Genomic DNA, 25720 nt, shown 5'->3' on the forward strand with positions numbered 1-25720 from the left:
TCAAGGCCCACCCTGAATGGGTGGGGCCACGCCTCCATGGGAATATCTGATCAGAGTCTTCACCCACATTTGGGTGGGGCACATTCCATGGAAACACTCAAAGAATTCCAATCTAATCAACTCTGATAGGTCCACCCACACAAGATTTTATCAAGATAATGGCATTTGGGGGGACATAGTACATTCAAACTGGCACATTCCACCCCCTGGACCCCAAAATGACATTATCTTTCCATATACAAAATACATTCATCCCAGAATATCACAGAAACTTAAATCATGTCAGTAACAATAGTTACGTACAAAATTGCTCTGGCTAGCACTTCTAGCACAATGTTGAATCAACAGTGATGACAGTGGACTATTCTTGTATTGTTCCTATTCTTAGCTGGAAGGCTTTCAGTCTCTTGCCATTGTGTACTATGCTGGCTGTGTGTTTTTCATATATGCCCTTTATCATGTTGAGGAAGTTTCCTTCAGTTCCTACCTTTTGAAGTGTTTTTATCAAAACAGGATGCTGGATTTTATTGAATGCTTTTTCAGCATCTATTGAGATGATCATTTGATGTATCCCTTTTGATTTGTTAGTGTGTTGTATTACATTGATTTTCTTATGTTAAAACATCCTTGCATACCTGGAATGAACCCTAGTTGATCATGGTGTATGATTTTTTTAATGTGTCTTTGGATTCGATTTGCAAGTATTTTGTTGAGAATTTTTGTGTCTATATTCATGAGGGAGATTGGCCTTTAGTTTTCCTTTCTTGTCGCATCTTTATGTGGTTTTGGTATTAGGGTGATGTTAGCTTCATAAAATTTTCTTCATTTTTTTCAAAGAGTTTAAATAAAATTAGTGTCAGTTCTTTTTGGAATGTTTGGTAGAATTCCCCTGTGAAGCCATCTGGTCTGGGCTTTTATTTGTGGGAAGCTTTTTGATGACTGTTTGGATCTCTTTGCTTGTGATTGGTTAGTTGAGTTCTTCTATTTCTAATATGGTCAGTCTGTGTTGTTCTTGTGTTTCCAGGAAATTGTCCATTTCCTCTAAATTATCTAGTTATTTAGTGAACATTTGTTCATAGTATCCTCTTACAGTTTTTTAAATTTCTTTGGGATCCGCAGTAATGTCCCCTCTCTCATTTATTATTTTGTTTATTTGGGTCTTCTCTCATTTTTATTTTGTCAGTCTTACTAAGGGCTTGTCAGTCTTGTTAATCGTCTCAAAGAACCAACTTTTGTTTTTATTTATTCTCTGATGTGTTTTTCTTTTGTTTGTTTGTTCTCTGTATCATTTATTTCTGCTTTAATCATTGTTATTTCTTCTACTTAGTTTAGGGTTAGTTTGCTGTTCATTTTCCAGCTTCTTCAGTTGTTCCATTAGTTATTTGGTTTTTGCTCTTTCTTCCTTTTTAGTGTATGCATTAGAACTATAAATTTCCCTCTCAGTACTGCCTTTGCTGCATCCCGTAAGTTTTAATATGTTGTGCTCTAATCTTCATTCATCTCTTGGTTTTTAACAATTTCTCTTGCAATTTCTTCTTTCACTGATTGTTTAGGAGTGTGTTGTTTAACCTCCAGATATTTGTGAATGTTCTGGATCTTTGATGGTTATGGACTTCTAGTTGTATTCCATTGTGATCATAGGATGTGCTTTGGATAATTTCAGTCTTTTTAAATTTATTGAGGCTTCTTTTATGCCCCAGCATATGATCTATCATGCAGAGAGTTCCGTGGGTACTAGAGAAGGATATATATCCTGGTGATTTGGGATGTAATGCTCTCTATATGTCTGTTAAGTCAAATTCATTCATCACATTGTTTTTAATTTCCTTATTGGTCTTCTGTCTGGTTGATCTATCTATAGGAGAGAGTGATGTATTGAATTTTCACACAATTATTGTGGAAACATCAATTGCTTCCTTCAGTTTTGTCAAGGTTTATCTCATGTAGTTTGGGGCACCTTCATTGGGTGCATAGACATTTATGATTGTTATTGCTTCTTGGCAAATTGTCCCTTTTATTAGTATATAGTGTCCTTCTTTGTCTCTTATGATATCCTTGCATTTAAAGTCTATTTTATCTGAGATTAATATTGCTACCCCTGCTTTCTTTTGGCTATTGCTTGCATGGAATATTTGTTTCCATCCTTTCACTTTCAGTTTCCTTGTGTCTCTGGGTCTAAGATGAGTCTCTTGTATGCAGCATATTGATGGTTCATATTTTTTAATCCATTCTGCCATCTATATCTTTTAATTGAGGAGTTTAATCCACTCACATTCAGTGTCATTACTGTGAAGGCAGATCTTGACTCAGCCATCATATCCTTTGGTTTTTATTTGTCAGATATATTTTTTTCCTCTTTAACATACCCTTACTATTTGCCAGATATATATTTTTTATATGTGAGATATATTTTTTGTCAGATATATTTCTTCCTCTTTAACATACCCTTACTATGCCTTTAACATACCCTTACTAAAACTCTTTAGTTCTCTGCTCTTCTCCAGATCTCGCTTACCTTTTTTTTTTTTCTCAGCTGGTGGGACTCTCTTTAGTATTTCTTGCAGGGCAGATCTCTTGCTAGCAAATTCTCTCAGCATTTGTTTGTCTGTGAAAATTTTAAGCTCTCCCTCAAATTTGAAGGAGAGCTTTGCTGGGTAAAGAATTCTTGGTTGGCAGTTTTTCTCTTTCACAATTTTGAATATGTCATACCATTGCCTTCTTGCCTCTGTGGTGGTCATTAAGAAGTTACTGCTTAGTCTTATGTTGTTTCTCTTGTATGTGGTGAATTGCTTCTCTCTTGCTGCTTTCAGAACTTGTTCCTTATCAGCATTTGACAATCTGATGAGTGTATATCTTGGAGTGGGTTTATTTAGGTTTATTCTGTTTGGAGTTTGTTGGGCATCTATGATTTGCATATTTATGTTATTTAGAAAGGTTGGGAAGTTTTCCCCAACAATGTCTTTGAATACCCTTCCTAGTCCTGTACCCTTCTCTTCCCCTTCTGGAACACCAATGATTCTTATATTTGTGTGCTTTATGTTGTCCATCATTTTCCTGAGATCCATTTCAAATTTTTTGATTTTTTTTCAACAGTTGTTCTTTTGTGCTTTCACTTTCCAATACACTGTCTTCCAGTTTGCTTATTTGTTCCTCCGTTTCTTCAAATCTGGTGTTATGTGACTCAAGAATCTTTTAAATTTGATCAGTAGTTTCTTTTATTTCCATAAGGTCCACTGTTTATGTTTTTTAATTTACTTTTGCAAATCTTCTTTTTGCTCTTCTAGGGTCTTCTTGATGTCCTTTATATCCTATTGGTGGTTGTGATTACTTCTTTGATTAATTGCTCCAAGTTCTGGGTCTCCTCTGGTTCTTTAATTTGGGTGTTTGGGATATCCATATCTTCTGTTTTCTTCATATGTTTTATAATTTTCTGTTGTTTTTGGCCTCTCAGCATTTGCTTATCTTGATAAGGTTCTTTTAGGATATGCAGGCTTATTTAAACAATTATCTATAATTTGACAGAGCGACAGCTTGGTGGAGTGCACTTTCCATGACCTATCAGAATATGGCGCTCCCAACCACCTCTTAACCCCAAGCCAGTTCTCCCCAACTTTGTCTTTGCAGCAAGTGGGGGCCCAAACCATATGGAGGTCCAATAAATGCACCAATTTTCTGTGTACAGTGGGGACTGCCAGCCCTCTGGGTGGGGGTCATGCCCTGTGCAGTTTGGCAGGGAAGATGGCTCTAAGACCCCACTCCCAGCTGTTCCTACGGCTGTGGCTGGAATACCTTGGGGCTGCAGAATGCGTCTAACCCTTCAGTTCAGATTCCCCACAGTCCCTCTCTTCCATGGAAACACAAGTCCTTGGGATTGTCGTAGGGTTTCTGGCACTTCCATGTGGCAGCCCTGCCTCTAGGCTGTGCATGCTACGGGCTTCCATGGAGAAGGAGTGTGTGCCGTCATAAGCCAGCTGAATCCTGAATTTCCTTAAAGAAGGTCTTGGCCACAGTACTGTGAAGGGGTGTCTCCCAGCCTGCTGCAAAGATGGCCGCATGGGGCATGGAAACTACCCACTTCCGTGATCGTCCGCCTGCTGCAGCAGCCTGTGCCTGTCTCAAGAACTCTTGAGATACTGAGGCAGGTGGCCGGGGCATGGAAGGCACTCCCCACCATGCTTGACTGTGGCTTCTGCTGCCAGCTCCCTGGCGGCTTTCCAGGTATTACACTAACACGCTTCAAACACAGTTTCTCAGTTTCTCCCCATTGCACTAGACCGCAACTCCGGCTGTCTGCGGTTTCCCTGATGGCTTTCCAGACCAAACGTTCACACTACTCTAAACATAGTCTCTTGATTTCTCCAAGTACACAGACACTATGGATGTGGGTGTCCCTGTCCAGCCAGTGGAACCCTGGAACCACTGTTCTGGAGCACTTTCTGTCTTTTATCTAGTGTTTTTCACAGAGGAGAATTTGCTCTGTTTCTCCTAATCTGCCATCTTGGTTCCCCCATCCCTGTTTTAAAAATTGTGAGAAGATGGTTGTTAGAGTCCAATTAATTGATTATTTGCTTAATGATGCTAATACCTCTTCTGCAAGCATGGATTTGATGGTTTAAATAGTGTTGGATGGGATCAGGATACTTGTTTTGAGTATTTTGAAGGCCACACTATACTTTTTTTGTGGCAGTTCTGTTTACCCAGTTTTCTGAAATGAATAGTTTAGAGTCTAAAAAGGAACTGTAAGTTAATCGTGTTGCTTATTATTTGTATAGATCCTTGGAGGAAATAATCATAAAGGTGAAAATTTTCTAGATTGCTAATAAGGAAGTGAAAGCCTTTAAGAAGTTATTTTATTGTTTAATACTTTTCTAAGTTCAGAAACAAGCAATATCCAATCCACAATAGATCTGGCAGAGGGAATTAATGTAGTTTAGAAGATATTTACTGTTTGATTTGTCAAAGTATGTCTAGGAAATAAGACAGACTAAGGGTCTGTCATGTGTTTAAGTTCTTCAGTAATAGTAGCAATATGCTAAACTATATTTAAGAAGTTTGAAATCTTACATCATATTCTATTGAATCATTTTTGGATTTTATACCAAAACCTTGCTTTCCTTGATCCTTGTCATTCTGTGGTTTGTATTGCAAGGCCCAGAGGTTTAAAATGAATAATTCCATGAAAAATTCTCTGTGAGTCATTCTGTCAGCTATAGCCTCTGCTTAAAAGTCCTTCTGATATAACTAATGTTTTCTTATAGTCTCTGCTAACAATTTGTCATGGGCTTTGGATCTATTTAGTAATATGCTGATCAAAAAGTATTTGGTAAGGTTATTATATTGTAGATAATGTTCAGATTCTGTTTTTTTGTTTTTTTTGTTTTTGCCAAATTCATAATTGTTAGTTCTTTTAGCAACTCTAAGCTAAACTAGTTTTTTTTTTCTTTTTCTTTTTTTGGTCAGATGTTTCTGTGAATCTTACTGTCCAGGAATGTAAAGATTGAATTAAGATTTCAACTGGAGTCAGCAGTATATGATAAATCCCTATACTTATGGACTCTTATGTATTACAAACATATGCCCTCTTAGCTGCTTCATGTGCTATTTTGTGAAAAATGATACAATACCTATAGCAAATTGGTTCATATTTGTATTGGAGTACTTTCAATTTTTAACCTTTATGCTTCAGGCTTTTTAAATTATTTTGTGAATCTTGATAAGTGAAAAATTAGATTAACATCCAGCCCATAGAATGCCTTAATCATTCTTGATATTTTAAAAGAGATGTGGAAATAATGGGCGTTTTTGCTAATAAATGGCAGGTATGGTCAACAAAATTTCATTGGGTTAAAAAAATATATATATATCACTGACCCTAGTTGCCAAAAAAGATTGGAAATTTAGGTTGTAACCTGATCTTTTTTCTTACCCTTTAGTACATGGGAAATTTATTAACTTAAGTATTGGTGTTAATATTTATATTCTGTGATTTGATGAGTTAGATCTATGGTTTCAGCATGACTTTGAAGTGACCCCTGCACATCTGTGGGTTTTACTGGGTCAAAAACCTATTTGAATATTGTTAGTCTTTAAATATATTTTTCTTTTGTATTTAATTTGAAGCTGTACTACTAATGTTCAGATTTTATTTTTGTTCTTCCTAATAGCTAATAATAATTTGGTTACTATATGCTAAATAATGTTTCATTTACCTTTGAAATTTAATCCTCAAAACAAATCTGTGAGGTAGATACTATTCTCTCCATTTTATAAATGGGACCTAGGTTAAGCAAGTTGCCCAAGATGTAAAACTAGAAAAGGATCCCAGTATTATATATATACTTTTTTTTTTTTTAAGAGTTCCCTGCCCTCAAAGGCTTGAGAGCACATAGATTTTTCATTGACTATAACAACCAATGATGCTGTCACCAACCAATCCCCGCACATTTCTGATTTGGAATATTATTTACTCTACATTGGTGTTTATCATTAGTTTTTGAGGGTTGAGACTTAGAATGGTCTATCTAATTTTGTAGAGGCCTTTGTCTAGTAACTTTCCTCACCAGAGTGAATTCCAGTAAAATTTTGCTGCATTTCGTTGATTCCAAGATGCAAATTTTTCCCCCACATTTAACATCACTTAAATCAGGATGTATCTTACAGTGGGTGGCACATTGTAGTTAAATTGGCTTCATTTATTGTTCTTATTGCTACGTAAAATAATGGCGCATCTTATAATCAGTGGTGTTTTAGATTTGGTGCAATATGGTAGTTATAATTTATTACAAAGTTGTTTAATCTGACACCTATAAAGGATAACTAGTTTCCCTCTCTTTTCTCTTGAGAATTTTAAATATGGTAGCTAACATTGTTTGACTATCAATGAAAACTTGACCATTGTCCCATGTAGGTAAAATTTCCTTCATCTCAATCATCCCTTATTAAGAAGAACCATCTAGCCTCCCAAAGTCCCCATCATAACTAAACCCAAGGGATAAAGTTACCTAATACCTTGGAGGAAAGAAAGGGAAGGAATTAAGATTTGAGTATGATATCCCCATTTCTTCTCATGGGTACAGAACAGCTTCTCTACTGGGTATTGTCAAAAGCTGATGATCATAAGTCTTTTTCTCAAAATCAATAAAAGCAAAATGTGATTTCTATTAAGCAATTTATTATAGTCAATATGTGATCTGATAACACAAAATTTAGTCCTCTGCACTTTTTAAAAAAATCCAGAAGTAATTCTTTTTAGCAGTCTTAAAAGAGATACCTCTTTTTGCATTATTTAATAATACTGATTATCTCCTTTTCCTTGGCTTCTGGGACAGCACTTTTTTCTTTTTTGACTCACCTTAGTCTTCTTTATTGGCTCCCACCTCCATTATCAGTCACTGAGATACTAGTTTTTCCCCAGCATTTTCTTTTCTATACATGCTGTGACAAATTTCAGTGACCTTCTATAGGCTTCTGATTCAAGTCTTTTAACTCTAGCCCCAGACTTTTCTTTGGTGTTTTAGCTTCCTATTTCCAGCAATTTGATTATATTCCCACCTTGTTATTTAGCAGAAGTTTTACAAAATTGTGGGATTGTCTTAGTGATTTTCTTAGCTGGAACAGAGGGAGCAATTGAAATAATCATGAAGGCTATAGACATTTGTTACTATGTATATTGCAATCACACACACATATGTACTTAAGTATTTGTTTTGCTAGGTACTTAAAGGTGGAATGCAGTGGTTAAAGTAAAAATACTGTGATTTAAAAAATTTTTTTTGAGAAAAGCTTATCTATACCTCATGAATGTAGTAAGTAGATTATGATAAGCCAGTTGTACTATGGGGTGGTCCTTGTCTCATTTTCATTATTGTTCTCTCCATTCCCCTGCTTTTCCATTCCCTAGTAAGAGAAAATAGCTCAGAAAACTGATTTACTGTCAACAGTCTGGGAACTTCCTGGATTCTTTACCAGAATCCTCGTAGATGTTGCAGTCCCTGAGGCAAGCAGCATTGTTTTGTTGTAGGAGTTTTGATAATCACTATAAGGCAGAGTGGCTAAGAATCCTTTTCTACCAACCAACTTCTAAATTCATCTGTAAATTAGAAGATGAATTCTCACTCCCATCCCATCCCACCCCACTCAGATAAAGACTACTTAGGAACTCCTGTTTCTGAAAAGTTGTAATCATTATGTTCTCTTGTCCCAGACAGAACCCTTTTTTCCTTCTTATCCTAACTCTCTTGTACATTAATATAACATGCCATCTCTTCTTAGGGAAGTTTAAAATTTTTTTTTGTCTTTTTCTGTGTATCAGTTTTGATTTAGATAGGAATTAAAGGTAATTGTAATCAAACATATTTTAGAGTTTTTTAAACTGAAGTACCTCCCTGCTAAATAAAATGTAGTCATTCAAGTATCATTATTTTATGTTTATTTCTTATTTTTACTAATCTTTTTTAAAATCCCAATTGTATTGCTATTCTTAATATGCACTGTTATTACCTAGGCTAAGTAATGTTTACATAAAATGTCTTAGGTTGAGAGAATAAAAAGAATCGAAGTTAAAAGAGGAATAGGAGGAAATTTGAGACCACTCTTTTTGAGTTAGGTTAGTATTTCTGTTTAGCATCAAACATAACAAAAAGCCTCCAGTAATATTTCTTTACACAAAGAACCCAGGAGAAAATGCTGTAGTTCTTTTAGTTCTTTTATAGAACCAAAAAAGAGTACTTTTCTGCTTTTGGAACATATTTTTTAGTAACTAATAGTGTTCTAGATTTCTTGGTAAATTGTTTCTAGACTTCTTGGTGGTGCTTATTATTATCTGTTATTAACACTAAACATAAATACTTAAGGTTCATGATTTGATCAATGGGGAGATACAGATCAAATATTACAGTAATCAGCACCCATTTATTTTAAAAACTGGGAAAAACGATAGGGCAGGAAGGTATTTACCTTGCTAGGAACTCTAAGTATAATACTTTTAATGGTAAAAGATTTCTCTTTGCCTCAGTAAAATGGAAATTTAATCTCTTTACAGGATTGATTTTGAGTAATAAATGAGATAAGATATGTAAAGAGTTTAGAATAGTACTTAGCATATAGTAAGTCCTCAAAAAATATAGCTGTTGCTATTATTTGGATTTTCAAAAAAAAAAAATTAGGGACAGCTAATGGTAAATGTTCCTGCAGTTTAAGATTTAAGATTTAGATTTAACAAAGTAGTTAAGATATTAAGAAATAGAATCTAACTTCTTATCAACCTGTTTGTTGAATTTTGCTTTGGGAAAGTTAGCATGAGATTTAAATCCCTTATTGTGATAGTAGCATGAATAAATTTAATGGTAGAATCTTCTAAGTCAAATAACTACTACAATCCTTTTTTTTCCTTCTTTGTTTCAGGTTTCCCCTCAAAAAACCTATAAGGTAAGTTCAGTTGCACTTCATAAGTTTAGGTTGAATTTTAATTAGAAGCATTCCTTTCAGATTATGTTGAATTTTTGTGGGCTTTGAAAACATGAATTTAAGTAGTTCAAAATTTCAAAATGTTTTACAAATTTAAAATATAACATGTGCTGCATATTTTTTCTGGAAGATAGCATTGTTTTGATAACATTTTCAGTGTTTACAATGTAAACATTTGAAAAGTTTGTTCAAATCGATACTTAAAGTTACTCCCTATGAAGAGATTTAATTTTAAAATCTTTTTTGTGACTGTTTTCATTTGTGAGTAGCTTGCAGGGGTGTAAATAAATTGCCAGTTTTTGATGTGTTTTGACACTTGGGTAACTGTAACTACCTTTAGTTAATGAACTTTGGCAAACTAGTTTAGTCTTAATTACTTTAAAACATTAAAGGAAAAAAATCCAAAATGGGCAAATATGTCTATGCCTCTATCCATATCTACGTATATATGCATTTCCAGGAATTAAATGCCTCTGCCTCAGCACTTGTGCTTCAAAAATCTCTTCTCGCTTTCATCTTAATTACCATAAATATTATTTAAAATATAGTTAGTATGTTATTCCTAATTAATAGTCTTTTTTTCCTGTTTTTCTTAAAATGCAATTTTATTGAGATATATTCACATACCATATGATCCATCCAAAGTGTACAATCAGTGGCTGACAGTATCGTCATACAGTTGTGCATTCAATGCCACAATCAGTTTTAGAACATTTTCACTACTCCAAAATAAAGAAGAAAATAAAAACAAAAAAGAACACCCAAAACATCCCATACCTGTTGTCCCCCCCATTATTTATATTTATTTTTTGTCTTTATTTTATTACTCTTCTGCCAATACACTGGATAAACGGAGTGTCAGTAACGAGGTTTTCACAATCACACTGTCATATGATAAAAGCTATATAGTTTATACAGTCATCATCAAGAATCATGTCTACTGGATTACAGTTCAACAGATTCAGATGTTTCCTTCTAGCTATTCTAATAGAAACTAAAAAAGAAATATCTATATATTGCGTAAGAATACCCTCCAGAATGACGTCTCGACTCCATTTGAAATCTCTTAGCCACTGAAGCTTTATTTTGTTTCATTTCTTTTTCCCCTTTTGGTCAAGAAGGCATTCTCAATCCCATGATGCCAGGGCTAGTCTCCTCCCTGGCAATCATGTCCCATTTTGCCAGGGAGACTTATATCCCTGGTAGTCATGTCCCACATAGGGGGGAGGGTAGTGGGTTTATGACTGAGCGAGAGAGGCCACATCTGAGCAACAAAAGAGGTTAATAGAGTCATTTTTATCATTTTTTAGTGACAGCATGGTCCAGGACACTAAATGTTAATCTTGGCTTTTCAGTTAATTAATAGCATATGTATCAGAGTCATGGTCTTATTTGTTGCCTAGCTGTTATCTGATAAGTGTAATTGGCTAGGCTATAGGGAAAATAATAACTCTAGTGCAGTTGAACCAGAATGTGGTTGCCTAAGCCTTCTATGGCTAGAACTACAGGTATGTTTAAAATGATGCATGCCTAAGATTTTGTTTTTTAAACTGTCCCATGCATGCCATATTTGTACAATGACTTTGAACCTGACCATACAGGGTTGGGGAATATGTTTAATTCCTTTTTGGCAGTTTTCTCATCTGTTGAATAGAAATGGTGGTGAATAACTTGTGAAAACCATTAAAAATTTTTGAGCAGCTTTTTTCTAAAAATAAAATAGATTATACTATTTATAATTTTCAAGTACTTTTTATACTCAAATAAGTACACAGTGTATTACATATAACAGACTGAATTTTAAAGCTTCTTGAAAAATATAAATTATAGTTGGTTTATGGTAATGTTAAGTATCATTTCCTGGTTTCTCTCTGTAAGTTACACTTTCCGGATTTGAAAATCAAGTTTTTATTTTAATGATTTTCTTGTAGTAAACATTTCATTGTTTTGATTTAATTTAGGCATGGAAGTATTTTGAACCGAGAATCACCAACAGATAAGAAACAGAAAGTTGAGCGCAGTACATCACATGATTTTGACCCCACAGGTAAAACACTGTTTGTTCTTGGTAAAACACTGTTTGTTCTTCCAAAGTATATTGAGAGTATGAAGTTCAGAATACTGTAACTTAAGCTATATAACTACCTGAAACATCCAGGAGTGGCTGTTAGATCTGTTTTAGTACCGTTCCTCTTCCACTTACATAAAGTAAGTTTTTTGCATTCAGGAGGAATGCAAGCATTCTTAACTTTAAACATTATAGACTCCACTAGTGTCATTGTAGAGTATATTATATTTTGTAATAGTGACAATAATAGAAATAATAATTATATAATAATTGGAGATTTTAGTATTAAAAATCATAGGTAGGAGCAGTAGTATGTCATAAAATCAAGGCTATAATCGCTACAGAGTTCCGTAGTCATTTACAATTTCAGTTGTGATCATGGTGAATTAGAGTATTAGATAAAACATTACCTAAAAAATTAATAATTGTCTCATTTTAGAGTAAGCAAGTGAATAGAATCCTTTTTTTTTTAAATCCTCAGTGAAAAGGTATTCTGAAGTCAGATGTATCTTTCAACCTCAGTATGTTGACTCTTTCCTAGAGTGTTCATGTTAGAGGACTTTGAGTATTTATATTCTTAAGTTCATGCATGTAGATTGAGTTCCTCGTGCAAAATATAGGCTTTTGCTTTAAAAGTTGACCTCATTGTTATGAGTAAAAGAGAATTTAGAGACTTTTCTCTGGAAAACTCATTCATTAATTTATAAAAACTGCTTGATAATTTTGCTTTAGTCAGTTGAAACTGATATATGTTCTTTGTGCACATACTGTTATATTCAGTTGTATGTCCCTGTGACAAAAAATGTAGGTAAATGCTGAGGTCTCATTCATATAAATAATGTGTCTACTTTTAGATATTTTTATTTAGAAATATTTAAAATATTTGAAATATTTAATAGAAAGTAAAATATATTTTTGTATTCATTTAAGATGTTTCATATTTTTAGTATGTTCCTCTTTTATTTTGAAAAACTATTATCTGTGAAGGGAAAGCTGATCAGTAAGTAGCTAATAATACACTTGTATCTTGGATAGTAGGTAAAATGAAATCCCAGCCATCACTTTAGGAGGTTTGGGTGTTGGGGGTATGTATTATGTCACTTCTGGATCTCCATTAAGAGAGAATTCTTTGTTTCTGACACCTGGTTTTTGAAATCATGGGGCTTGGGCTTTCATTTATATGGCTTGTTATTGTCTAGCTAATGAGGGTCACAAGTTTCTGCCTTATGTTCATAAAATATTTAATAGTCCTGCTCGATTGATTTATTCTGTATTGTTCATATGTGGTGTTCCTGACTCAATCGATGGATTTGTAAGGTGATACCTAGTCCTTCATAATGCGATCATTACACCTTCTAGTGCTATTGTCATCTCTACAGTTTGTCAGATGATATATTTTGTAGACTCTGTCTATTCATGTTCTGTGTTGTTTGAACGTATTTTATTGCATTCTCTTTTCTTTGATAAATCTTTAAAATGTCAGTACCTTTGCTGTTTGTGACTATTCTAAATGCTGTCACCTGTAATGTTCATACTTTGTTTGCATGATTTAACTTGATCATGATTCATTCTTTTATTCCCCATGAAGTTTTTTCCCCTTACGTTGGTCTCCATATTTTCTATATCTTTCTCCTTTTCTCCCGCTCTTGTGCAGATAGCTCCTCCAAGAAGACAAAGTCTAGTTCAGAGGAGAGTAGATCCGAGACATATGGTAAGCTAATGTAGCCAATACAGCCTTGCATCTTTGGAGCTTGCTTCATGCTGTTTTTTTTTTTTTTTAACTGCAGCCTTTTTTTTTGTCTGCTCTGCATGGCATGATCTATTGCAGGGAAAGGGAGCCTGGGGTTTTAATGGGGCTATGATGTGGAGGCTTAAGGTTGCTAGAAACTAACATTGTAGAGCAAGAATAGGCCACATTACCTGTCTTCTCCTTTTTTCTTGTTTCTGTCAGGAAAGTGTCTTTACTGTGTTTTGGGTCAGGTTCCTTTAAATAATGTTGATGGGTTTTGAGCCCTTGACATCATCTTCCCATGTCCTGTTTTCAGAGTTCCAGTCATGTAGGATTTAAGCAACACTATCCATCTTTTCTTCTAAGTATAGCACTGTCTTGATTTAGATGTGTTATCAGTTCTTTGGAATTTTTATTTTGTTTTTGTTTGTTTATTTTTAATTGCCTCATGATCTGGAAAAGTCATTCTTGTATAATTTATCCACAGTAACAAAAATTTGTCTATACTTTTCATAACTTTTCCAGAAGCTTCTTCTCAATGGGAAAGTTTCAGATGACACCTTTTAAAGATAATCTTCACAATGTACAAGTTTAACCTGAATGACCAACTTTTATAACAGATAATTGAAATGCTAATATTTCTAGTCTATGTCCTGTCTTCCAAAGACAATATAAACCATCTATTTGTAAAGTTCATACCCATTTTTCCTTTTCCTTTACCTAGTTTTACCTGCCCCCTTCCTTTCATTCGGCATCTAATTGGTTTTCTGAGAAAAGTGAATAGAAGAGTGACTACCTGGAATCAAGATTTTTAAAATAATCTTCAGAGGACGAAGTTATTTCTTTTTAGGAAGGTTCAAAATTTGGCCTCAAAGGAAAATCAGGTCTTTTCTAATAGATCCAAAAATATGTCAAGTGGAAATTTTCCCAGGAGCAGCTTTTTCCTGACTTTTGATGTACGTGAAAGGAAAAAACACATGGAAATGCGCACCCTCCCACCCCCAAGACATTTTATAATCACCTCTGCTTGAGCCCATAATATCAGATACTTTTTAGTATTATGAAGCCTCAATGTTTGGTTATAAACCAGTTAATGCTTCTGTTAGAGACATACACATAGTTCTTTGCTTGGGTTTTTGTGATCAGTGCTTTCTCTATGTAATTAAACCTTTTTCTATGTTGTTAAAACTTTTACGTGTAGTTCAACAGGAAACCTTGTTACATGGCAAATTTATGCTTTTTCTAACTTCCAAAGTAGTTTGACTTTCATAAGTAAGAAATAGCTTCCTAATTTCTCAAGACTGTCTTTCTGTTCTACATAGAGAGCTTCGGATAGCTGATACTCTTTAGGAAGTTGAACAGTATCCTTCTAGTGCCATTCTTCCCAGTAGCCTTTGCAGTGGTGTATTACATCTGTCCCATCGTTTTCCTAGATCAATGGTGTATCTGTAGAAGCTTGCTGGTTGCTTTGGATGAGGACTAACAATTTGGGAATCTATAACTGGAAATATTATACTCATATTTTTTCTTACCAACGATAGGAATATTAACACTAGTTCAGACATGTTATTGGCTTGGTAGTAATAGAAATATTTTAAGTGGTAATTGGGAAGTAAGGTGTGGCTTCGCTATATGTTTGTTTCTTGAGAACCCTTGAAATACCTTATTTTGGAAGGAACTGTGAGCTGCATTTCCTCAAAAAGCTCAGAGGCATGAGTTAATCAGAATTAGCATGCTAACTTAAATCCTTTGACATTGCAAGTATGTTATCACCTGTGTGAATAGACCTCTTAAGACTGTGTGCAATTAGCATGGGTGAAAAAGAATCTCTAGGAAGTCATGGAAAGCCTGGAAATACTGGAATATGATTGAGTAGAATCATAGTAACTGGTGATATTCTGCTTTAGGGTAGGGTTTCTTGACAAGCACACTTCTTTCCTTTGGGATTGTAGATTATCTTCTCTTGGGGTAAAATTCATTATCTGGGTCCTTAGCATAAATGCTAGTTATTCACTTACAAATTATTTATTTTAAACTTTCTTAGCCATTTTTAAAGCTATTCTGTGAGGAAGATTTACTTTGCTCATTTTAAAAGGAAACCAAGAGTTTGTTTTGTATTGCTTCTTTTGTTATGTTTCTGCTTAGCGTAGTAGATCAGTGTTTATTCCATTTCCCCTTATTTTTCCATCTATATCTTTTGTAGCCTGTTGAACATGTGCAGATCATAAACATATTTTCTCTCCTGCAATTTTGATGCTATTTAGTTTTCTGTTTTCATCACTGGTGTTATAATAAAGAATTTTTGTGGGTTAGTTGTGGCATATGAGAGATTTAGCAAGAGAATCTTGAGTTGACTATAGCGTCTTAACTTTTGTCTTGGTCTTATGAAGAAATTCCAGCTGATAGTATTATATAACAAATTAAACCAGGTGTTTTTTTTAAATTGAGATATATTCACACACCATATAATCTACCCGAAGAATACAATCAGTGGCTCACAGTATCACCACATAGCTGTGCATTCATCACCACAGTCAGTTTTAGAACATTTTCATTGCTCCAAAAAAAAAAAAAAAAAAAAAAAAAGGAAAAGAAAAAAGAACATCCATCCAAAATCCAAAGCATCCCATACCTTTTATCTGTCCCATTTATTTATTTATCGATCTATTTATTTATTTTTTTAAATTTATCTGCCATACACAGGATAAAGGGAGAGTCCTGCTTTATAACTAGCTATTTTATTGGTATCCATCTTTACCTCTCCCTTAATGCCTGCACATTGGAGGCACTTACTCAGTGTTTTGAAGGAATGATTGTTGAAATTGGGATGAAATGTTCTAGTGAAGAGAATTGATGGAATAAGATCTTTACTCATCCTAGTTGGATTTTTCCTCTCTTTGGGAAAATTTTAGGTAGAAGAAAAGGAACTTGGAAAAAAGGTTTGTTTCTGGTAATAGCTTAAAAGAACAAAATCAACATACTTGGAACCTCAGGCTCCTCTTGCTGGCAGCATTGTGTATTTACAATCAAGAAGCTTCTTAATCAAAGGATTATCTGAGGTCTTACTCATAAAACATGTATGTCTGGCAGCAGTTTAAAAATGAGCTGTTTTTATGAGGTTGCACATGGTTTTTCTCTACACCCTCCCCTGAAGCTAATTCTTGAGGCCTGAGACCTCAGAAAGTTTGGTCATGTAATAAAATCAAAGGTGAAGAAAGACTAATGTGCTTTCACTAAAGTAAATGCAGTATGAAAGATTTAGCCTGTTGGCATTAACGTGTTTAACACTCCATTTTCATTTGTTTACTGTCTGGCACTGTAGCTGTGTCTTTTTATCAGAATATATTATAGTGAAATTTGAGAGCACTGTCTCACCTTTTTCTTAGAATATCTTTTTTATCACTGTCTCACCTTCCTACTCCAAAGCATAACAAAGGACTACATGCTCAGAATATAATCCTTGGTAGTTATCTATTGAGTAAGAAGCAATCTTTTTTGTTGGTTTCAAGACTACATTGTTATAAAGGAAAAAATTGTTTTTGTTATGAAGAGAAAATAAAATTTTGGAAAGGATAGTAATTATGTAAATTTGATTAGAACTGCTTTACTTCACTGATGCTCTGATGCGTATCTATTCAGAGGTTCCTTTGAATCTGATTGTACCACTAATTTGAGTTCTATAGAGTCCCTGAATTGCTGTATATGTAAGATATGTTTTCTTTTTAGTACTGGTCTAGTACTTTTTATATGTTAAATTGCAGCAGATTCTCAGATTAGCAGGTAGACTTAGAATGATAATAAATGGATAATATAGTGGGGTTGAGGAGAGGAGGAAGCTGGATAGGATGTGCCCATAGCTTTTATCCGTTTTCCTTTTTGTTCCTCATCTCCTTTTGATGTAGAATTAAAAGGGAAGGTATCAGACTGAAACAGTTATGAGTTGGGGAAAACAGGTTTTCAGTATTTTGAGGTAATCCTAATATGTTTATGCAATCCTTAGCAGTCTGCTAGGGCCCTAGGCATATTTATAAAATTGACTGTGTGTGATGGTGTTTAGTTTCCTCTTAACTTCCATCCATCTCTAGACTCCTCCTCTACTTTTTCCAATTTTCATTAATTCATTAGCAATTTTTTTTTCCTTCTATTTGCCAGGACATCTGCCAGGTTCTGAGATAAAATATTAAACAAGATACAGCCCCTGCGTGCATAGAGTATATAGTCTAATAAGGGGATAAAACAAACATGAATCAATGTGAGTGGTTAGGATATGATAGAAGTAAATAAATACACGGTGCAGTGAGAGTCTAAAAGAGGGGCTTCTAACCCAGTCTAAATATTCAGGAAAAGCCTATGAGGGGAGATGACTTGTATCCTGAGGCCTTGTTTTTGTCTCTCATCTTCTAAAGTTACCTGTCATAAGGAGGTCTGCTTTCTAAAATTTTCCTTCTCTCTTCCTTTCCCATCCAAAACTAATTTGCCAGCCTCTTGAAACAATACAAAACTTAGACAAAGGCACAATTAAGGATGGATTCTCTTAAGGAATATTTGCTTTTGGTAAGAGGAGTTAATTAATATTTCTCCGCAGGAAAATCCAAGGGCAACCTCTCTCCAATAATGATAAAATAATGCTTAACATTTATGAACCCTTAATATTTGTCAATTGTTAATCTAAATACTTTCCTTATATGATATTCAAATAAAATACACAAACATGACAAAATCTTCATGCCCCCTTTCCCTTCCCCTTCTTCTATACAGAGACGTTATAAAAAAAGTCTTTGCTGAAGAAGTTCTGTGGCTTAGCACAGCAAACTGCCATTATAATAATAAACGTTTAATTCATTGATTTTCAACCCATGTGAGGTCAGGTGGGAGAGCTGGGAGGTGTGGGTATAGTATGGAAAAATATATGTTAGTGCCATAATTGCCTTGATTTTTATTTTAAAGTTATAATATCTGATTTTATTTATTTATTTAGAAATTAACTGTTTTCCAAATTGTACTATTTCACACTTCTACTGGCAATGTATGAGAGTTCCCATTGCTCTACATCCTTATCAGTACTCGATATTATCAGTCTTTTAAATTTTAGCTTTATATTGGTATCTCATTGTGGTTTGAATATTCATTTTCCTGGTGATTGCAGCTGTTGGGCTTCTTTGCATGTGCTTAATTGCCATTGTTGTTACTTTCTTTGTTATGTGTGTTTTCAAATCTTTTGTCTCCTTTAAATTTGTCTTCCATTACTGAATTATAGAGCTTTCTTAAATATAATCTGGATATAAGTCCTTTATCAGATATTTGTATTGTGAATATTTTTTTTACCAGTCTGTGACTTACTTTTAAATTTTTTTCAGTGTCTTTAGAAGAATAGATATTTTAAAGTTTGAAGTCTGATTTATCAGTTGTTTCCCCTATGGTTGGTGCATTTTGTGTCTTAAGAGATCTTTGCCGACCCTAAGATTGTGAAGATTTTCTCCTTTGTTTTCTTCTAAAAAGTTTTTGCTTTTATGTTTAGGCCCATGATCTGTTTTAAGTTAATTTTTGTGTAGGGTGTGAAGTATAAGGTTCAGGGTTTTTTCCGTAGAAGGTGTCCATTTATTCTAGTATTTTGTCTATAGTATGCTCACGTTCTAGTGATATATCATTATTAGCAGGAATATATATATATATTCATTAATGTACAATCTTTAATATATCCTTTGGTTTGTACCTCATTCATTTATAAGATGGTGGCTTTTTGTATGAAAGTGTTTATTTTCAAATCATTATTGTACTTGTGTTATTTTATATGTTTTATATATTGATTTTTGATGAAAGGTTTAAGATTTTGCAAAGCTGAAAGGGTTTATTGAGTCTCTGGCTAACACAGAATTCAGCGTCCTCTGAGACATCTATGAAAAAACAGCCCTGGGTACAATCAGAGTTCTATCAAGGGATAACCCTATTCCTTTAGTTGGGGTCCTCTTTCTCTCACCTAGCCTTGGCAGTTTTCATTTGCTGTTTAACTTGAAGGAAAACAAACTCTTCTAGGAAACAGGTAAGTCTATGAATAAGGTGAAATAATTGGTTGAGTTCATAGATTCTCTGTCTTTTCCACCTTTTTCTTCTTTCTGCTTATCTTTTTGAGCCAGGGTCTTTCCTTCTTTTGAACTCTTCCTTTTTCTCTCTTTTCTTTTCCTTTTGGGAGAAGAGCTACAAGTCCTCTGCAAGCACCTTCTTTGTTTTTATAGTTTGTTTCCGGAGTGTATTTTTCTGAGAGTAAGGTTAGATTTCCGCAGAATTCACCATGGGGTGCTCCTAGGCTGATGTCCCAAAATATTTGATTTTCTTGGGTTAAGCACCAAAAACACAAGAAGGTGGGAGGGGACTTTATATTACAAATAAATAGGCTACATGTGAATGGGCTTTCCTTCTAATTGCTTCATCTCTAATACTTGATCTTTTCCAGTTTGCTATAGCTGTTTTTAATTTTGGAACAATTCTACTCCATCTTTCCAGTGAGAAACCAATATATGTAACTCTTTGTGATGTTCTTGTGTTTGTTTTATTTATGGGGTTGGCGCTCTTATTTTATATATGGGTTTCATTTGCTACCTTGTATTTCTCCGGATAGAATACAGTTCATTATAATATATAATTATTGCCCTTTTCTCTCTGTTTTTCTCTTCCTTTTCTCTTTGCCCCGTGGTTCTTGTGTAGGTCTTGTTCAGCGTTGTGTGATTATCCAGAAGGATGACAATGGATTTGGGCTGACGGTCAGTGGAGACAATCCAGTCTTCGTACAGTCTGTGAAAGAAGGCAAGGCAGTTTTTAAAACACTCTTGTTACTGGGAAGCAAACAGAGTAAGAATAGAAAATATTAAATAATACCTATTCCCTTGTTTGTTTATTGGAGTAGAATAACTACATATATTGCAGATCATACAGGCTGTTGTGCTAGCTTTTTTCTTCAGCATCATAGCTATAGGCATGAATTACACCAGTTGATTTTCTTTGTATCTTATAGAAAGAAAACAATTTTTTATAGAGTTTAGAACTCATATGTCTCCTTTGTCATGATACTCTATGATCATCACTTATAGAAAGTTTCTGGAATTTCACTTCTTCATGGCACTAGAGATATAGAGACAGATTAAATAGATAGTTATGGACTCAAAATATTGATTCTTCCCCCCAAATAATGACAGTATCTTCTACTACTATTTCTATATGTTGAATACCTCCTGTATATTGGGTGTTGTAATTTGAGGTAGTTTTTATGCCTATTTCACAGTTGATATTGAGGCTTCGAGTTAAAAAGTATCAAATCACTTTGAGGTTCACACAAGTAAGTTGCAGAGGTAGGATTTGAACCTAAGTCTAGTCTGACTTTACAGCCATGTTTTTAACCACTTCATTATACTATCTCTCTTCCAAGGAGTTACCAGTGAATGCAAATTAATTATGTTTTAAGTAACTCATTTATTTTTTATAGATGGAGCAGCCATGCGGGCTGGAGTGCAGACAGGTGATCGAATCATCAAGGTAAGGGAACGACTAGTATGGAACTTGTGGTGGGATTAAAAAGCAACAACGTATACTAACTATCTGATTTCCTTTTCCCATCCCACTCAGGTTTTCATAGAAAGCAACACATCAGATATGATGGGTCTTTTTGACTATAAAAGAATTTTTTATTTGTTTTAAAATTAATATTACCCCATTAAAAAAGAAAAACAACAAAAAATAAATATTAATGAAGGGTATAATAAAAAGTTGGAATAAATGGAGTCATATATGTTCCTGAATCGGAGAAAAATTCACTGTTGTAAAGATACCATTTCTGTCGTAAAGATACCATTTCTGTCCAAATTAATGTTAGCAAGAAATTGCCACCAAAATATATTAATAGAATTGGGGGAGGTGTATTGGTACCTGGAAAACTGATTATTCTTCCAAGTGAACTTCATAAAGGTATAAGAATAGCTAAAGAAAGAAGTATGGTATACATAGACAGGTATGTAAGAGGGGAGATGGTGTGGATTAATTTAAAATGTCACTCCAGTCTAAATATAGACCTATGAGGAAGCCAATAAAAAGTCCAGAAACAGGCCTTGGATTTCAGATCAGTAGGGAAAGAATGGATTAGTCAGTAATTATTCTTGTGACAACTGACTTATTTGATTTCTTAAGATCAAATTACTTTCCAGAAAAAAGGCGCCATGAACACACTTTATAAAGAACAGTCTGTAGAAAATATTTGAAATGTATTACAGAGAATAATATCCTTAATATATAAAGGGCACTTATAAATAAGAAAAGAATAAGTACCTTAACAGAAAAGTGGACAAAGGATTTTATCAGGCAATTCCCCAAGGCAATTGATATAAATAATTTTTTTTTTGGATTTTTTAAAAAAAATTTTATTTCTAATAAATTCAAAGTTATAGGAACAGTTGCATAAACAATACAAACCCCATACACAGAACTCCAGCATACCCTGATCCCCCTCCCCCGATACCCTGATCCACCAACTTTTAACATCCTGTCACATCACCATTTCTTTCTTTCTCTCCCACCCTCCCTATCTATCATCCATCATCAGTTGCTGTCTTCTGAACATTTGAGAGCAAGCTGCACACATCTTGAAGAAACACTGTAATTCACATATGCAATTCCCATGAAGAAGCACATTCTTTTATGTAAGCCCATTAAGCGCAGCTAAGTTGTTTAAGAAATTTAACATTGATACAAAGCTTACATTCTATATTTCCTTTTTTTTTTTTTTTTTTTTTTCCCCATTATGTCTCAACTGTGTCCCTTTGAGCCTCCTGTCCTCCATCCTCAGATCCCATCCAGGATCATCCTTGGCATACAACTGTCATCTATTTAGACTGTCTTTTTTTTTTTTTTTTTTCAATTGTGGAAACATATATACAGCCTAAATCTTCCCGTTCCTCCCCCTCCCTAGCATTCCATTAGTGGGATTAATCACATTTAGAATGTTGTAATGCAATCACCTTCCCACCTTCCATTACTAGAAATTTCCCTTCCCCTCAAACAGCAACCCTACACTCATTTCTTAACTCCCCATTGCCCCTCCCCACTTCTCATAACCCATACTTTACTTTTCATCTCTATGGTCGTATTCTCTGATAATTTCTTTGTGTTTACTGTGGGGGTTAAATTTAACCTCTTAAATCCGTAACAATCTTGTTTTTCTTTGATACCAACTTAACTTCAATAGGACATGTAAACTATGTTCCTATACTCCTCCATTCCCCCATCTTTATATAGTTCTTGTCAAAAATTACATATTTTACATTGAGTCCAAAACCACTGGTTTGTTGTTACAGTTTGTATATAAAATACACATATCATGTAGGAAGTAAATAGTGGAGTTACAAATCAAAAATTATTGACTTCTATTTGTATTCCATTGTGGTCAGAGAATGTGCTTTGAATATATTCAGTTGTTGTTGTTGTTTTTAAATTTATTGAGGCTTGTTTTATGTCCCAGCATATGGTCTATTCTGGAAAAAGATCCATGATCATTAGAGAAAAATCTGTGTCCTGGTCATCTGGGATGTAAGGTTCTATAAATGTCTGTTAAAATTCTCTATATCTCTCCTTTCTTTGTTTCTCTGTCGGTAGGGCTCTTTTAGTATCTGGAGTAGGGCAGGTCTTTTATTGGCAAAATCTCTTAGCATTTGTTTGTGAAAAATTTAAGCCCTCCTTCAAATGTGAAGGAGAGTTTTGCTGGATAAAGTATTCTTGGTTGGAAATTTTTCTCTCTCAGAATTTTAAATATGTCATGCCACTGCCTGTCGCCTCCGTGATGGCCGCTGAGTTGTCACTACTTGGTCTTATGTTGTTTCCTTTGTATGTGGTGAATTGCTTTTCTCTTGCTGCTTTCAGAACTTGCTCCTTCTCTTCAGTATTTGACAGTCTGATCAGAATATGTTTTGGAGTGTGTTTATTTGGATTTATTCTATTTGGAGTTTGCTGGGCATTTATGCTTTGTGTATTTATATTGTATAGAAGGTTTGGGAAGTTTTCCCCAACGATTTCTTAGAATACTCTTTCTAGACCTTTACCCTTCTCTTCCCCTTCTGGGACACCAATGAGTCTTAAGTTGGGACGTTTTATTTTATCTATCATATCCCTGAGATCCATTTGGATTTTTTCGATTTTTTTCCCCATTCTTTCTTTTGTTCTTTCATTTTCTGTTCTGTGGTTCTCTAGATCTCTGAGTTGTTGTTTAACTTCCTCTAATCTTGTATTGTGAATATCCAGAGTTTTTAATTTGGCCAACAGTTTCTTTTATTTCCATAAGATCTTCTATTTTTTATTTGCTCCTGCAATGTCTTCTTTATGCTCTTCTAGGGTCTTCTTTATGTCCTTTATATCCTGTGCCGTGTTCTTGTTCTTCGTTGTGGTCCTTTGATTAATTGTGCCAAGTACTGTGTCTCTTCTTATATTTTGATTTGGGTGTTTGGCATTGGGTTCTCCATATCGTCTGGTTTTATCATATGCTTTAAGATTTTTTGTTGTTTTTGGCCTTTTGGCATTTGCTTTGCTTGACAGGGTTCTTTCAAATTGTAAAAAATACAACTTGTGGGGCATGTGTCTGGGTGGTTAGGGAGGCAGGGCAGCTTTAATAATCAAACCTCCCAGGTGTTCCTGGAGATTCAAGGCTGTTGCCAGAGTCTAAGCCTTCATTTCAGTTTTGCCCCAGATTTTCTCTGCTGCTGACCCACAAGTCGCCGGCATTGAGGTAGCGTCTGTGGATTTTCTGAGCGGGCCCCCCTTCTCAGCTGTGATCTTCCAGGACCTCTGCTGAGGGAAGAAGGCCTTGCTATGTCACAAGTGTGCACCGTCCCTCAAGGGAAGCCCCGGGCTGCCAAGCTGTGCAGGTGCACTCCCAGCCTGATGCAAAGACGGCTGAATGGGTCGTCTCAACCCCCAGCTTTTTGCACAGCTCCGCCTTCCCAGCTCTAGGACAACTAGCTGTGTATGCACCCAAGGCCACTGGCCACGGCCAATATCGTGGCATGTGCACAGTGATGTGGGATACACTCCCCGTCACACTGGGTTTCCTGGCACGGCTCTGGGCTGTGGGTATGGCCATGGGGAGGAGTGTCTCCAGCTCACCAGGGAGCCAGCTGCAAGCAGCATGGTTTCTTTCTTCTTTTGGCTCTCCCCTCTGCCCCCTCGGCCCTGAGGGAATCAGCAGCGGTCTATCCTCCATGCCAGACACTGAGAGGCTGGCACAGCCTGCTCCTGCCGTGTTTCACTGCGCAGTTTCACTGGTGTAACTGCAGCTGCTCCTCGGTTTTTTCTTTTTTTAAAAAGAACTAGTCCGTCTCCAAACGCCAACCCTCGGTTTCCCCACACCGCAGCATGGCCACGGGGCTTTCAGCTGGCTTACTCACTCGTTTCAGAATGCAGACTCACGGTTTCACCAAGTGCATGTTCCCTGTGGTTTTGGCAGACCTTGTCCAGCTGTTGCATCGCTGAAACTGGTGTTCTGGGTCACTTTCTGGTTTTTATCTAGTATTTTTCATGGAGGTGTTTTTTTGCCCTGTCACACCTAACCGCCATCTTAGGTACTTCCTGATAAATAACATATTAATGAGGGTATGTCCATCCTCACTGATAACAAAGAAATAGAAATTAAAATGATAGGTGAAGAATATGATTGTCATAAATTTAAAAGATGGATAATATACATTTGACATAGTTTGGGTATAGTATATAATTTATACTCATTGTTATAAGTATAAATTAGGTAAAATCTGTTTGGATGGCAATTTGTGAATACATATAAAAAGCCTTTAAGAAACAAGATAACCTGTAATCAGCAATACCACTTTTAAGAACTTACCTAAGGAAATAATTGTACAAGTGTGAAGTGATACATATTCAGAGAAATTCATTTTGGCTTTATCATATTAAAAACTTGTAAACAATTTAAATGTGTTTTAACTGGTTCCCCTGCAGGTTTAAAAAAGAATGAATGTACCTACATTGAAAGCTATCCACAATACAATGAGAAAAAGTGTTTTGTTTTTTTTTTTTTGGACAAAAGAAAAAGGCAGTTAAAATGTGTATGTATGTGTGTTTGTGTATCTAGTGTGTGTATGCTAGAAAAGTGTCTCAAAGGTTAACATCATGGTTAACAGTAACTATCTCTGTTGACCATGATGGTGATACTTTTTTTTTCTGTTTTATGCTCTGTTGTATTTGAACTTTCAAAAAGTAGTATTATTTACATCAGGAAAAAAATAAAATTAATGTTAGACCTGTGTTTAATATTTTTACCTTTATTTGGGTAACATTTCCTACATTTAGCCTGCCTGAAAATTAATTATCTTTATAATAATTAGGTTATAGTTGGAGAACTAAAAGTACAATAGAGTACTGTTGTGGATTATTACTTATTTTTCCATCTCTTTTGATTTATTATGATTTTC

At 34.9% G+C, this 25720-nt stretch overlaps 1 protein-coding gene across 5 annotated transcripts in view; it reads left to right on the forward strand.

Annotated features, from left to right (window-relative positions):
- The window catches only part of ARHGEF12 (Rho guanine nucleotide exchange factor 12), a 144069-nt gene that overhangs the window by 59527 nt on the left and 58822 nt on the right, over window positions 1–25720 (forward strand). For 3 of the 5 annotated variants that reach the window (XM_037841748.1, XM_037841746.1, XM_037841744.1), the window contains exons 2-6: window positions 9403–9426; window positions 11427–11512; window positions 13188–13244; window positions 19965–20063; window positions 20740–20789. In XM_037841748.1, coding sequence (XP_037697676.1) covers window positions 9403–9426; window positions 11427–11512; window positions 13188–13244; window positions 19965–20063; window positions 20740–20789 — 316 coding nt within the window. The remainder of the gene's footprint in view (window positions 1–9402; window positions 9427–11426; window positions 11513–13187; window positions 13245–19964; window positions 20064–20739; window positions 20790–25720) is intronic. The other 2 variants (XM_037841745.1, XM_037841747.1) reach the window with 1 other exon arrangement.

The sequence above is a fragment of the Choloepus didactylus genome, chromosome 6, assembly GCF_015220235.1.
Source record: "Choloepus didactylus isolate mChoDid1 chromosome 6, mChoDid1.pri, whole genome shotgun sequence".
NCBI classification, from domain to species: Eukaryota; Metazoa; Chordata; class Mammalia; order Pilosa; family Megalonychidae; genus Choloepus; species Choloepus didactylus.